The 14,342-nt window shown below is 39.1% G+C and overlaps 2 protein-coding genes across 3 annotated transcripts; both read left to right on the forward strand.

The window, feature by feature from the left end:
• The first annotated feature begins 61 nt into the window (after positions 1 to 61).
• On the forward strand, positions 62 to 5,526 carry LOC148823642 (uncharacterized). The gene is made up of 3 exons (XM_088927486.1): positions 62 to 339; positions 1,097 to 2,143; positions 4,452 to 5,526. The coding sequence occupies exons 2-3, from the start codon at positions 1,878 to 1,880 to the stop codon at positions 4,618 to 4,620; spliced, it is 435 nt and encodes a 144-aa protein (XP_088783612.1). The 5' UTR covers positions 62 to 339; positions 1,097 to 1,877; the 3' UTR covers positions 4,621 to 5,526.
• A 93-nt stretch (positions 5,527 to 5,619) lies between these two features.
• Positions 5,620 to 8,540, forward strand: bsnd (barttin CLCNK type accessory subunit beta). Of its 2 annotated transcripts, none has more exons than XM_088927484.1 (3): positions 5,620 to 6,516; positions 7,250 to 7,377; positions 7,767 to 8,540. In XM_088927484.1, the coding sequence occupies exons 1-3, from the start codon at positions 6,340 to 6,342 to the stop codon at positions 8,146 to 8,148; spliced, it is 687 nt and encodes a 228-aa protein (XP_088783610.1). In that variant the 5' UTR covers positions 5,620 to 6,339; the 3' UTR covers positions 8,149 to 8,540. The 2 variants fall into 2 exon arrangements, with proteins under 2 accessions (XP_088783610.1, XP_088783611.1); XM_088927485.1 differs by having other exon boundaries at positions 7,250 to 7,353.
• The last annotated feature ends 5,802 nt before the right edge of the window (positions 8,541 to 14,342 follow it).

The following is a 14,342-nucleotide window of genomic DNA, read 5'->3' on the forward strand; positions in this document are numbered from 1 at the left end:
TTGAGCATGCAGATATTGTGGCAGTGCACAGCCTGTATAGAACAGTTTCCTAGGAGAAGTTGAAGTACAGTCAGCCAACTGCGTAGAGAGGGAGCGCGAAAAGAGTTGAAGAGAAACTATCTCGACATCTTAAGTTTTTGAAAAAATTAAAGTCGCCCGTTTTGATAAAAAAATCCTGTGCAGTTTTTAGCCTTACGCATATTTAAAATATATAAAAACAGTCCTTTACCGAAGATCATTTACGTAACAAATATACAATTCTGGCAGTAACGGGTCTTTCCCTATCTTCTTCGCGGAACTGCAGCGCTCTAAAGCCGTCTTCCTCCAAGCAACTAAGAGGTAAGAATAAGCTTTGTCCGCACGGAAACATCTTCTTACTGGTTGTATGTGAGAGATTCTCTTCGCAATTCCCCTCGAATGCAAACTATATAATGCAAAACTAGTAGATTAAACTAATGTAAAGATATTTTTGTGTTTTGAGACACACGCATGTGAAGAGTAGCAGAGTGGGGCTGCGCCCACTGTGTACAGTAAATTGGTGTAGTCCCGCGTTTCATTGTTTATGATCTGAATGCCTGTTTTTCAAAGTGACATACAGTCTATAAAATTTTATTTTGTTTGCTGTGTAATTTATCGATTAAAGTATAAAAAGCAACCGGAAAGTTTGCTCAATGATGGATGGTTGAATAACACCCCACAAATTTGGATATCATTTCAAGAAAAAATGTGTACACTAGTTTACCCACAAAACGTACGAAAAATATTCCAAAGGTAATAATTACAGTAAGAAAGAAAAGAAGAAATATACGTCGTGATATATTATTCTAGTATTTCGTGATTTTATGTGGTTACAAAAGCTTTTTTATTTATAATTCTGAATAATGTACAAAGCATTATTAGCAGATTTTTAATAGGCGAAGCCATAAAATGCTTGGGATAAAAATGCAGCTTTTGTGTACAGGAGTAAACAGCAGACGATATCTAACAGTCTTTCTTGTTCACATGCATTTGTGTTATTGTCTCACAGCTATATTTAAAACAGTGATCATACTTATTTTCTTTATAAAGTACCTTTAATAATGTTTTTTCTCCATAGAGCACCTTGAAGTGTTTAATCTCTTCTGTTGGCCCCTCCTGAACCCCAGACTGGTGATTGGTCATTGCTGTCAGTTCCTGCAGTGGGTGTCCAAGACTTGCCAGGATCTTCCAGTCCTTCCAATCATTAGACTCCCTCTCGCTTTGACTGCACTGCCTTTGAAGTTTTTACATTTTACTTGGGAATCTCTGCAGTTACGCTGAGGGAGCCCATTTCCTTTTGCCTAAATGAAGTGGACTCCATGCCTTAATGGCAAATACATAATTGCTGAAGTGGTCTACATTGGGGAGATTTGTCTAAGGAATTAAGAATCGTGATAAAGCCACACCAGAACTTCAGGCTCAGCACAGATCGGCCATATCTACTGTAGATAGTACGTGGCACCGGAGTGCATACAAATTGAGCACAGGAAGGAGGCACTTCTCTACATTAAGGGGGAGAGTGGACCGTGAACTCAGCTGTTGCAAGGAAGTACCCGATTTTGATTTTAACAAATGAAAAATGTGATTGTTCATGAAATGTTCTGCAGTTCATAACCTTTGTGGTGCTCTTTAGTTTGCCCTTTCTGTTGTCATTAGTTTAGGACTTGCCTGGGTTTTCTTTCACCTCCATCATGACTCACTCCCAAGGGAGTAATGAGGGTGAGAACTAAGTGGCTGGGCCGGTTTTGTGTTGTGATTTAAAACACATAGAGTACACTCCCTTTTTGTCTGGCAATCCTGCATACGAAGGCAAATAATAAGAAGTGAGCAGAAGCAGAGCTTCTCTAGGCTGTGGAGAAATGCCTTCCGTACACAGCGGAGTCATCTCTCTGGGGATATTCCTCATGGGTACTGGGGTCCTCATGTTTCTATGTTTAGGAAACTCTTGGGAGGCCCAAGGAGCAAGATTGTTTGGCCTGGCCTTGGCGGTATTTGGTGCCATCCTGATAGTGTTGGGACTGTACTTGGCCATGAAATCGCAGCATGTCACCACTACAGGACACTTTCCACTCCACCTAGGGGCCTGCACCCGTTACCATGGAAACCAGGCTGTTATCATACAGAGGTGGGTGTGCAGTGTGTTTCACATATTGTTTTGGTAATGTTGGTCTTCTGAGGAGGACATCCTTCTGAGTTGAAAGTCATCTTTTAGTCGTTAGTCCTTGGGTTGAGTTCTGATCACAGCTCAGTGGGTTCATCAAACCAGAAAACTCTTGGTCCTGGAGTTTGCCCTCATGTAATATAGGTCTTACACACGCAGAAAAAAAATATTGTCACTCTTAATTTAAAATATATCTATAAAGGATGAGTAAAGTTATCAGGTAAATTAACAGAGTACAGACATGGATGGCAATACATATTATCATATAACATAGTTTGCAGCTCCATAGTTGATCACACATTGTGTTTAGGAGGAGGTCCATATAGGACTGAAAACAGGAGACACTTTTTAACACAATGGGTCATGAATCACCAGAGCATTGTTACCCAGCAATTTGCTGGGATCCTTTTAAGAATTACCAGCAAACCCCTGAGCAAGATGGACTAAATTATATTCTCAAATCAGTAAGGTGTAAACTAAATGACTGAGAAGGAATTATGTTTTTCAGTTATGTTCTTGTGGTCAGACATTTTTCACACTAAAGAAGGCAGAAGTCAACTTTCTCTGGTATTCTGCTGTTAATGTTGAGTTAGGTATTGTAAGTATGGGTCATTGAATAGCAGACATAATGGATGACTAATAAAAGGTTTACAATACTATGTTTAAATTGATTAGAACAAAAAGCAATACTCAGTTAATTGTTTGGCAAGGGTGGTAACATCTGTGACCTCTATATAGATTTGTATTGTATTTGTATAGATTTGATATGTATTTGCTGTACAGACCTGATGGAAATACTTCTAATATCTTAAGGGGCCAAGGTTTGGAACACTTTCAAAATACTTTAAACCTACAATATGGCTGTCCTTTAGTCTGTTTTCCCAAGTATAATAACCTTTGCCATTCCAGTAAAAAAAGACCATTCTCTTAAGAAGTGTCTTTGTGATATGTGATCTTGTTTCAGTAATGAGAATCTTGGAATAATAAAAGCAGCATGTGTTAAAGCTTTTGTGTGGGAGGGGTTGTTCATGTCTGTAGAATAAACAAAATGTGCCAAATTTAAACATTGAGCACAGAATCCTTGAGATCCTGACAGGGCATTGGCTGAGCAGATACTGAGGGCACCATTCCAATTTCCCCACTTCCTGTGTGACTGTACCACTTCATTCTCTATAAAAAACAAATGTTAAATTGAAAGGATGTGTAGTCAGCAGGCAAAGTGTTTCACTCAGAATGTCTGCTTTTTTCTGTGTGCTTTCTTTATTATGATGTATCTATTCAGGTTTCATTTTTACTAGTTATAAACAATTCTTTCTAGGCCCCCTAACTTCAACAGCATCTGACATTAATACAACACAGTTTGACAACATTTAAGACCTCTGATTGGTTAACAGTAACCCCTCCCTCTAAACCAATAATATTCTGAAGTGCAGCAGCCCTTGAGGTGAAACAGGACTTTATGTCAGGACAACGCACAACAGTTAGACTGTAATAATAACACATGCACAATCACTGCACAATAACTGGACTGAAAATGAAACCTTCACAACAGCTGGAATGTGAGAATACCACATGCTTAAGCAAAGCACAACAACAAGGCCAAAGGACAATACACACAAACACTCACACACAACAGTTACACAACAGGAGCGAAAAACAAATTTCACAGCAGCTAAGAATAAAAACTTTTGCACACACACTACCACAAAATTGCCTGTTCCTAGGGAATAAATAGCAAATCCTTTCAGTATGAAATTGGTAGCTTAATTTAATCATTTTTGTCAATCATTAACTTAGTATATGTATCTGGTTTTAGCTGCCTTTGTTGGTACAGTATGGGTTCTTTGTATTTTTCTTTATCTTATTTAATTTCCAAGTTGAATTCTGCAGGAAGGGATTAGTTTGTTAATGAGCCATCTGGGCCATATTCAGTGGGCAGAGATTATTAGATTGAAAAATGTTACTCTTCTTTTTTTTAAATCCTCTCATCCATTATAGATAAAATACAATTTTTTCTTGTAGTTTATATGAGTATTGATATTCTCTTTTACTTTCAAGTACAATAAATTGCAGTTAAGAAAATATAATGATGCCTGCCTGCAAAACACCTAGGAGGTTGCAGGGGGCTCTGTGAATACAGAGCCGACAGAGCTCTGTCCGATTATTCCCACCCTACCCTCAGCTGTGCTTGACCAATTGTATATTAATGCCTGGGGAATGGCAGTCAGAGTATGCTATTTACATGAACATCTCTATTTTCCTGTGTTTCTAGGAGACTTGACAGGATAAGAAGAGTTGTTTCCGAAGACAGAGAGCATGTCCAAGCCCCTCCCAGTCACAGCCATCACAGCATCCTGGGATACCCCCCACTTTGGGACCTGGACCCTCCGCCTTCATACGAGACTGTTATGAGGAGCACCATGAGCACGGCACGGCTCTGATGGATGTCTGACTCCACAAACAGAAACACAGTGCAGCTCAGCAGGAGTAAATAGTAAACTCTTTTTCATGCCCTGCTTGGATTACAGAGCTGCTATTTAACCTTTCCCACACTTTCTCTCCTGCCTGACCTGGAAGAACCTAAGAACCACACAGCACTTCTTATACCAGGGTTGGTCGTTTATTTCTGTACTAGGGAGCAGACAAGACATTGCTCACCTACATGAAGCTGAAGGCTTAGACACTTTCAGATACAGGTCATATTTCTTTCTTCCTCTAGCATAGCAAGCAGACTCTCTGGAATGCTCCATGTTCTCAGACTGATCATAAGCATCCATACAGTGTACTTCTGCCCTTTTAGAAGCTGAACATCATATAAACAGGTCGTGCAAGAAAGTCAGTTAATAGTAAAAGTGCTGGTATGGCCCTGGGGGAAAAGCAAGGAAGATGAGTGCTCAGATTAATCATGGTAAACTTTTTTTATGGGTTTGCCAGGACAATGGCAAGAGTCATTTGTGGCTGGCCAGACTGGTGCCCAGCTCGTTTCTGGAAATTCAGGATGTTTCTGGAATTTTCAGTTAATGAAAAACAGATATGATGTTCTGCTTTATTTGAAAGATACGTGTTCATGTAATATGATTCATATGTAATATGTTTAATACCCAAGGGGTAACACTTATGTTACATTTTTTTTATTACTGCAAAACGTATTACACATTAAGGGACACTTCATAGAAAAATATTATAGTAATTTTAATAATAGATCAGTCATTCCAATTGTGTTTCATTGTATATTTGCTTTTAAAGCAGCTACACTCAGGCCTTTTCTGTTACTATTACTGCATTAGGCCTGCAGCTGTAGTTGTATTCCAATAAAATATAAATAAAATACAGAACAGACTTTAGAAGTTTGTCCCATTTCCTCTACATGTTAAAATGAAATAAGAATTACACAAAACATCAAAAAAGCCTACATTAATAACCCATTGTGAGGTTGGGCTATTTAAGACTCCTTGAATTAAAGAAAGAATTTTGAAACCAATGTCTATCCAATCAGTCGAGATTGACAGTTCAGTCATTGGGCAGTAAGGCCTGTTATTTATTTCTAAGTTTTATTACCTTCACAGTCATGTGCTTTAAATGGCTTTAACCTTGGCATAATGGGAAATCTGAGTAATGGGTTATTTTTTTAAAGATGGAAGTGGACACACTTATCCAAGTATTCTTTACCTTACACAATGACCTGTTATGTGGACCAGACTTCTGAAAAGTGTAACCATGCCAGCTTGTTCCCTGTGGTTTCTGGCACATGCCTGGTTAGATTTGGTCCCTCGCAAAAGATGGAGGTGTACAGATATCCTATTCTCTTGCAAGGAGAGCCTGAGGCAAGGTCACATTATAAGGCCACATTACAAGTGCCCTAGCAGTGAGTCAGTTTGCATTGATTACAGTCGGTCATAACCAGGCTGGGTGGAACTTGGCCTGACCAGGCTGAAGCAGGTCCCTGTGTACAAAAAACACTACATGTGCTTACACAATGTCACTGTGTTTAGAGCACTGAAAGAGACTAAACCACAGCAGTAGTTCACCGTGATTTTCCAGAAGATTCTCCTCTGTATTTGAGACTTACATCCCTGGATCTTTATTTATGAAGGAATAACAGGAGTTTGCTTGCTTGTGTCTTTGGCTGTGCACCAGATCTTCTGAATTGTGTAGCTTAAATGGCAGATAATAAACCATATCGGTACAGTCTGATTGTGTTGGGGCTGTTCGTGGTCACGATTGGGATGTTTCTCATGAGTGTTGAAGAGCCCCAGATCTATGCCACCTTCTGTGCTATGGGCATCCTCATGGTGGTTGTGGGCATCATCTGGAGCATGTGCCAATGCTATCCAAAGGTAAGGAGGAAAAAGTATGCATGTGTTGCTGTCCATTTATACAAAACACATGCCTTCATCCAGCTATCTGTCCATCATCTCCAGAGTGTTCTTGGAGATGGATGGATTGGACTCGCTGTGTCTAAAGGCTTATATTTAGAATGGTCTGATATTCTTGTGGATGTATGTAGTGACAGTAAATCATGCTTTTTGTATATTTAGTTGTACCTGATTTGAAAATTCGGATTACAAAATGTGTAATTATGACCACTGGGCATGAGTAATACAGTTTTTAACATGTTAGTGTACCCATCTGGCTCTATAAATGCACATGAACAACAAAACATTGCAGGCTTACATATTTGGTTTTAAAAGACAAAATTCTAAAAACAAACAATTGGAAATGCACACCTGTAAAAAGTTACTATATATACAAGCTAATATATACTGTATAAAAACTACACTACTCAAAATTCCTTCTTGGCATTTGTTTTGATTGTTTTAGTGGTATCCATGAAATGTCACAAAACCTATTTAAAAGTAAAGAGGAATGGAGAATGTTGTGACCTTGTAATAGTATATTTTAGCTGTCATTTCTTATTATTATAGACACATGAGTTATGCAAGCCTTCTTGTTTGTATCTTTATGGCACTTTCAGGCAGGCATTGTTGCTACTTCTGTGTTTAGACTGCCAATAAAACACAAATGCAGCATCTTACAATGCATGTCATTCTTACTCCCTTCCTCTTTCAGGTGACATTTTTACCTGTTTCTGAGATGCAGGATGATTTCCTTTTCCCTGAGAAAGCACCTCTTTGTGCTGCTCCATCCACAGCTGAAGTCCTAGACGAGAAAAGGTGCAATGAGAGGCATTTCAAAGGGTGACTGAAAGGGTGAAATTGACACAGCACAGCAGTATGAAAAAGAGCACAGTCTGTTGCTCTGGGTCTGGAAAAAGCAAAGAGGATGAGATCACAGCATAATATTTTAATCCAATTCACCTCTACCATACTTTTAGAATACATACATTTTACATAATTTTAAATGTACAGTACAACTAAGCCATATAATAGTAGATGGAACTTAACTTGGTACTGATACTAGCAATGCTATGGATAGTCATTAGGAAACATTTTAAGTCAACACACAGGAAATTTGGTGCACTTCATGATTGCAATATATTAGGCTGATCATGATACTGCATCTGGCTACCTCTTTCTACCTCATCAACATGAAGTCACTTGAAGAGTACTGCTCTCTGTCTTCACAGGATGGTAAAGCAACAGCAAGGAGCACCCCTGGCTGTGTTTCATGAAGACATGGAGAGTGTGGGACAGGGTGACCTTGCCTCATTGTGCTCACTCCCACATGACCAAAAGGAGAATGTCACTTTCAGGCACCAGGCACACAGCCACTGGCACCACTGTTCTGATGACATTGCCATGATCGACACGTCCGTGAATAACGAGAAGCACTATTGCTGTACTGAGGCGGATGGTGTGCATGCCAACACTCTGCTCTCTTCACCCCTGGGACACTTGCAGAAGGCAACAGAAAAGGGTGCTGAAGCAGAGGAGCTGTATTATGGGAAAGTGGAGGACCCCTGCCATGTGGCATCTGACCTGGACAGTGAATTGAGTGAATTGCCCTGATCTGCACCCTAAGGATGTTTTTAACTTTTTGCAGCCCCCACTTTAAATTATAAATAACATATTTATATTAATGTTTTTCAGTAATTTAAGGACATATTTAATGGACCCACGGCAGTTGAGTTTGACCAAAAGATGATTAACACAAAATAATATTGGAACACTTGGATGTTGGTGGAGGAGTACTAATTAGCCATTAGTCAGTGATTTGTGGAACCTAGAATGCTGAGGCAACATTGTTCAAATTAGCAAAACAGGAGTGCTTTTCAAAATCATTTAAAATAAATCTTCCATTTCCATCTTCTATTTCCAAAATTCATATATATATATATTTTAAACTGTTCACATTTGAAAAAAAAAATATGCCAGTAAAATGTGAATAAACAGAAAATGCATTCTGAATGATTCTGTTTCCTTTACACCTATTCTGTGTTATGCTCCAAGTCACAAGCAGCATTACTATTTTGTAGCCTGATCTCAGAAACTCACCAAGGTTGAGCCTGGTCAGTACTGGGATGGGAGATTTCCAAGGAAATCCAGGTTGCTGCTGTATGTGGCACTGGTGGACCAGCAGATGATACACTTCCCTCAGGACCGAAGTTGCTCTAGCCTGGGTATAGGGGGCACTGTGCTGTAGGAGGAGCTATTCTTTGAATGAGACAATAAACTGATGTCCTAACTAATGGGTCATTAAAGAGCTAATGGCATTTTTCAAAAGGGAAGTAGTCCAAATTAGAGGACTACTTTGTAATGTCCCTTGTTGGTATCCTGTTAATTTCCACTCTAGACTTGTATAATCTGGACATCCTAAAGTTCTTAGTGACCCAATTAGTGATCTGCTGTCTACTGGGGCTGCTGGAGCAAGTAGTTGCGGTACATCACCCGGGTGGGAGCTGTAGTTGAAGTGAGTCTCCTCCTTCTTCTAACGTTTTTTGGGTATTAAAAATGCTATATAAATGCAATTATTTTTATTAAGTCACAGGTCATTAATTACAAGGCCATTAAGAACCTGGAAAACAAAATAAAAAACAATTGAAATGAGTACAATAACTAGAGCTCTGGAAAAATTACATTTCACTCATTAATATGCATAAGCTGTTTGACCTCTTTCCCGGTAAACTTCCACCAAACTTCCATAGACTCCTAAATGTTTAGAGATTACATAGTCTAGGGAGGACACAGTCAGTGCCAAGGCATCTTGCTGGCAGTATCCTGTTGAATATAGTATTCTTACTGCAGTGCTGCTTTGGACAGCCCTAACAGTTCATCTCTTGGGTCAATCTCATTGTGACATCTTACGTACAGAGCCGATCCATCCAGGGAGCATGATAGAACCAGTGATTTGGCACAAGGCAAGTTGCACAGTGCCTGACAGAAGGGATACTGTAGTCTAAATTTGAGAAACATTTCTTACTGATGTCACTGCAAGCCTGTAGGCACCCACTCACCCAGGAGGACCCTGACTGACTAATCTCAAAATGGTAGAGCCAAGTTCAGCTCACCCTGGACTCAACAAATGCCTATACCAGCACATGGCTTGTATGAAGTTATACTTCAAATCTGTTCTTAAAATTACTCTGAGTTTATAAGGCCATGTACAAAAAAGGTATAAAGCTAAAATTGTTGGCTGTCTCATTTAAAGCTCTTGTTTAGAGTTTTGCCACTAAGATGAATGGACCAATAAATATTAACCTTAAAGAGCTTCTGGAAAAGCAAGTACATACATATGGGATAATATCAAGTGGATGAAGTACAAATTAAGCAGAATCTGGTAGCTTGATATTATGCATACAGAGCCTGCTGCAACTGGTCATGCAGAAGGTAATCTAAAACAGACACAGAAGGGCTGTGGCAAAACTAAATGAATCTGTTGCTTTAGGGAGCTCAATCTATTATCTATAGCAAATACAGAAATAGAAATTGCACAGAAGTGTATATACAAATATATTGTATTTTGTGTGCGAAACTGCTCACTGTCATACAGTAAGGCTGCATAAGGAGTTTACTTACTGAGCTTTAAAGTCTGTCTTAAAGGAGTGTCTTCAAAGGCTCTTTAAAATATAAGCAAAAATATTGTTCTCAGTGTTTGTTTGAAAGAAGGTTGATGAATAGCTGGTTTATGAGGGGGAGAGTCGGGTGACAGATCTGTAGTGCATTGTCAGTGGATGGAAAGCAGAGCTGTAGTTCCTAACGAACACTCGTCATAGTAACCCTCTTGACAGTAGATGTCATTGTAAGACTGCATGACACTGCTAAGAGCCATGACTGGACTTGAACATTTGAACAGGCAATTTACATATTTTAAATGCTGTCTCCTCTCATCCTTTTCATGCACAGGACTGCGTAGAATTTGTAAGGAGTTATTATTGTGAGTTATGTGAAAAGTCAGAGAAATAAGTAAATTTATATATCAAACAAAAGAAACAGAGGTCCCCCAGGATCAGGTGTCACGATCGCTACTCCTCCTCATAAGGGCGCTCCAGCCCTTCCTTGTTCTGCCCCATTACCCGCACCTGTTCCTTATTCCAGCCCCTCTTCAGTTCCCTCTTAAAAGCCAGACGCAGATGTCATTCGAGGCTCCTCATTGAATCCCGTTTCGTGAGAGCCCGGGTCCTGTTGCGTCTGGCTCCGTTATGGTTTTAACTTTCTGTTCCTGATCCCCTCCGCAAGTCCCGACCTGGTTCCTGGTTTTTAATCCCCTGGATGGATCGCCATGGACTTATGCTTCTGTTTTTGGTTTCCTGTTTGGACTTCGTCTTGGATTGTTCGCCCCGGACTCACTTCCCCTGGACACCTGCACACCTAGGACACGTCCCCCTGTCTCCATACCCATCTCCTGCACGACTTTTTCCTAGTGTTTCCTCACTATTCCGGATTGTGTCGTCTGCAAAGGGCCCGGAAAGAACTGTTTGTGACATCAGGGCTGTGAACTCCAGTTTTAAGAGAATCCTTCTAGGCTGCCCTGCTTTGAAGTAGAAATTGCCCGAAACCCCTAATGTCTGGCTCTCTCTGTAACACTGAGACTTAGAGTGTGAGTAAGAGACTGATGGTATCACAAGTGCACTTTCCAGAACATAAGTGCACACTGTCTTCATCTCTTCTGAGCCAGCGTGCTGATGTAAATTTTGTTATCCTGTAACTGGCAGACTTGAAAAATAGAAAAAACTAACCAACTATTCTATATTTAAAAAAATAATCAAAATGTGATCTTGGCTTGGTGATTTTTTACCTTGCATTTAATGCTCTGTGTGTATGTGTGGAGACGCACCCCAGTCTTCAGTCCCGTGAAGGTCTCTGCCATTATTTTCATGGGTCCTGATCTCAGTAGAATTTAAGAGGCATCCTCCTGTCTTTAAATCCATATCTCAATTTCCATCCAAAGGAAAACAGAGGCATGTTATAACAATTAGGAGTGTCACAGTCATGCTTTAGAAAACATTCAATTTATATATAAAGTGCATTTCCTATCATAACCTTTAATAATATTTCACTGTGCATCTGGAGTAAATTGTACATAGTATAACTGTCCACCGGTTATTTCATTATAAAACAATTGTTGAACAATATGTTCTTGTTCTTCAGAAATATCCATTTTACTGTGAATTCTAATATAAGCAGGCTGCTCATCCTAGGTAGTATATTCTCAGTTAGTTTTGTTTTTCATTTACACAAGAAACACTGTCTGGTGAGTTACCTGTAAATATGAAAAGTACAGCTGTTCTGTGCAATATGACATTCCTGTATTCTTCAATGCACTTCACTACAGTTCATCATCATATCCAAAAGAGGGCATAGTTACACAAGTCTGTGGGGAAATATGTCAGATCCTGCTCGTGTCGCAGATAAAGGTAATAATCGATACAAGCAAAAAGAGGCTTACACAGAATGAATGGGCCCGTCGAAGCTATTCGCAAAAATGTTGGTTATGATAGCCAGTTTACGACTCCTTCTCAGTCATGTAATGATAAAACTGGGTAAAGCAACTTGATACAAATAGAGGTCAAACGTATGTAACCATGGCATTTTTCGATTTCAATGGGAGTTAAATGACAGAAATGAAATTAACTCTGAATTACTTTTCCTTGAAATGAATAAATGGACAGGGTTTGGGGCAGGAGGAGAGAGCTGTTAAATCCATTAATATTTGCTTTTGTAAATAAAATTAGTGGTTTACTTTTAATCATTTGACATCTAAGCTACTTGGAATTAATGGAGACATAAATACTTTATGTTAAAATATTTGCAAGTGAATACCAAAGATTTCAATACTTTTTTTGAAATGTGGCACAGAGGTCCTGTAACTAGAGTCTGATGTGAGCGCATTGTTTAATCTGTACTAACTGTTACAGTTGGTAACCAGCCCCAGAACACGTTTCAGAGAATTCAGTTTTTATCAGCAGAGTGGCATTTGAGTTATGTGTTGTGCAGACTTCTTGAACTTTTCTCCCTTAACATTTCTACTTCATGTAGCCTTGAGAGAAAGTCAGACTTTCCTTCCTCCCTATTCAGTTTTTTTCTTTCAGCATGAGCGGACATGTCAAAGCCTAGCTGAAGGTTAATAAAGGCATGGTCCATATCAAAAAGCTACGCTTATTGGCTACAAGAGAATATCAGACCACCATTTAAATCTTAACACATCACCCCCTCTACCCCACCCTACCTCCGACGTTAACTCTTTGCAAACCCAAGGCACTAGTTCAACTTAACTTCATATGCAATAATGAAAAAAGATATAGCAAATCTTAAACAATACAGATGAATATTATACAGTATTATAACACTTTGGTGTTGTTGTATGTCAATATTAAACCAAAACTTTAAACAACTTGCAAAGAAAACATTCCAAATATCCCATGTGAGAGAAGGAATTATATCAAACATAAGTCTACAACCTAAAGTTTTGGATTTGAAACTTGCATCTGGTGTGCAAATTTGATTAAATACATACTTCTAATTCTGCAAAGATAAAAATATATGAATAGTTACAGTTGATATAGAGTTATTTAGCCATTCTAGCCCATAGCAGTAGTTTAAGCTAGCAGGAAATGTGGGGAGTGGGAAGTTGCATCATTATGGGAGCTGCAAAGGAAAGAGTAAAGGTTAATTCCACTCTGAAAAGCAAATGTTTCTGTTGTGTAGCCTCCTCTCCTGAGGCAAAAGGGGCAAATGACCTCCTCTGCATTGTAACCTTTCTCCAATTTCTATAAAATGCACAAGCATATATGACATTTATAGTTTGCCAGAAAATGGTCTTTGTTTTTTTTTCTTCACTTGAAGGTCATCTAAATAATTAGGAAAGATTAGGTGTCCTGGAAGAATTGCAGCCCTGGCACAAGGCCTTATTATTACAGACCTACAATACACACATGTATGGTACACTCTGTGATCGAGTCGCAGTTTAATTTACAAGTTGGGGATGCTGGTCTTTTTCACTGAGGCGAAATTCTAAACAAGAACAAAATAGATAAAAAAGTATTTTTATTTGACCGTCATGGCTGGTGGCGGTTCTGCCAGAAGACTAAGTCGCTGTTCTAGATTTTCTTCACTAATAACAGGTTGGGATGGAGAAAAGTAGACCAACACACGTTATAACAGAACTGATCCTGCATGGGAATGTAACATAATATATTGTACATTAATGTACAATTGTACCTTACAAAAAAATCAAAGTTCCGAATTGCTACACCAGGATTAGTGAATGAGAGCTCAATAACCACATGCACTTGCTCGCTGGTTTACTTTACATTGTAATTCTTTAACCACAGCGTAATCTAGAATCCATCACTATTATTCTGGAAATCTTTCCAGGTTCTCCTATAAAACTATAAAACTAAATACAGTCCTGTAATTCTAAGCAACACCGCACGTGTGAACAATCGTTGGCACAATATGTATATGTGGTTTGAAAGCATTATCTATAATTGTATGGGGAAGAAAGAACGCAAAGATTGGAGGAAAATGTTTTTTTTAATGCTACGACATCCATTGCAGCCGAGCAAATTTCTAATAAGAATTACAATGAGTTTGTCAACTGCAGTCAAGCAGGTTAAAACACATTCCTGAGCGTTGTTTGATAGTAGGATAAGTTCCAGTAGTTATTAGATGCGTAGGACGGAAGGAGGGCTCTTGCCACATTTCCCCGGGTTCTATGAAACCCGACTCCAGCATACTGCATGTGCCAGTCCAAGGTATTTATT

This window comes from Atractosteus spatula, chromosome 11, assembly GCF_055471065.1.
Source record: "Atractosteus spatula isolate fAtrSpa1 chromosome 11, fAtrSpa1.hap1, whole genome shotgun sequence".
Lineage (NCBI taxonomy): Eukaryota > Metazoa > Chordata > Actinopteri > Semionotiformes > Lepisosteidae > Atractosteus > Atractosteus spatula.

What these genes read in the sequence shown, in the direction of transcription:
- bsnd (XM_088927484.1), top strand. Translation starts at nt 6,340, where the DNA reads ATGGCAGATAATAAACCATATCGGTACAGTCTGATTGTGTTGGGGCTG. An exon ending in TGTGCCAATGCTATCCAAAG is followed by an intron (nt 6,517 to 7,249) that starts GTAAGGAGGAAA and finishes TTCCTCTTTCAG; the next exon opens with GTGACATTTTTACCTGTTTC. An exon ending in AATGAGAGGCATTTCAAAGG is followed by an intron (nt 7,378 to 7,766) that starts GTGACTGAAAGG and finishes CTGTCTTCACAG; the next exon opens with GATGGTAAAGCAACAGCAAG.
- LOC148823642 (XM_088927486.1), top strand. Translation starts at nt 1,878, where the DNA reads ATGCCTTCCGTACACAGCGGAGTCATCTCTCTGGGGATATTCCTCATG. An exon ending in CAGGCTGTTATCATACAGAG is followed by an intron (nt 2,144 to 4,451) that starts GTGGGTGTGCAG and finishes CTGTGTTTCTAG; the next exon opens with GAGACTTGACAGGATAAGAA.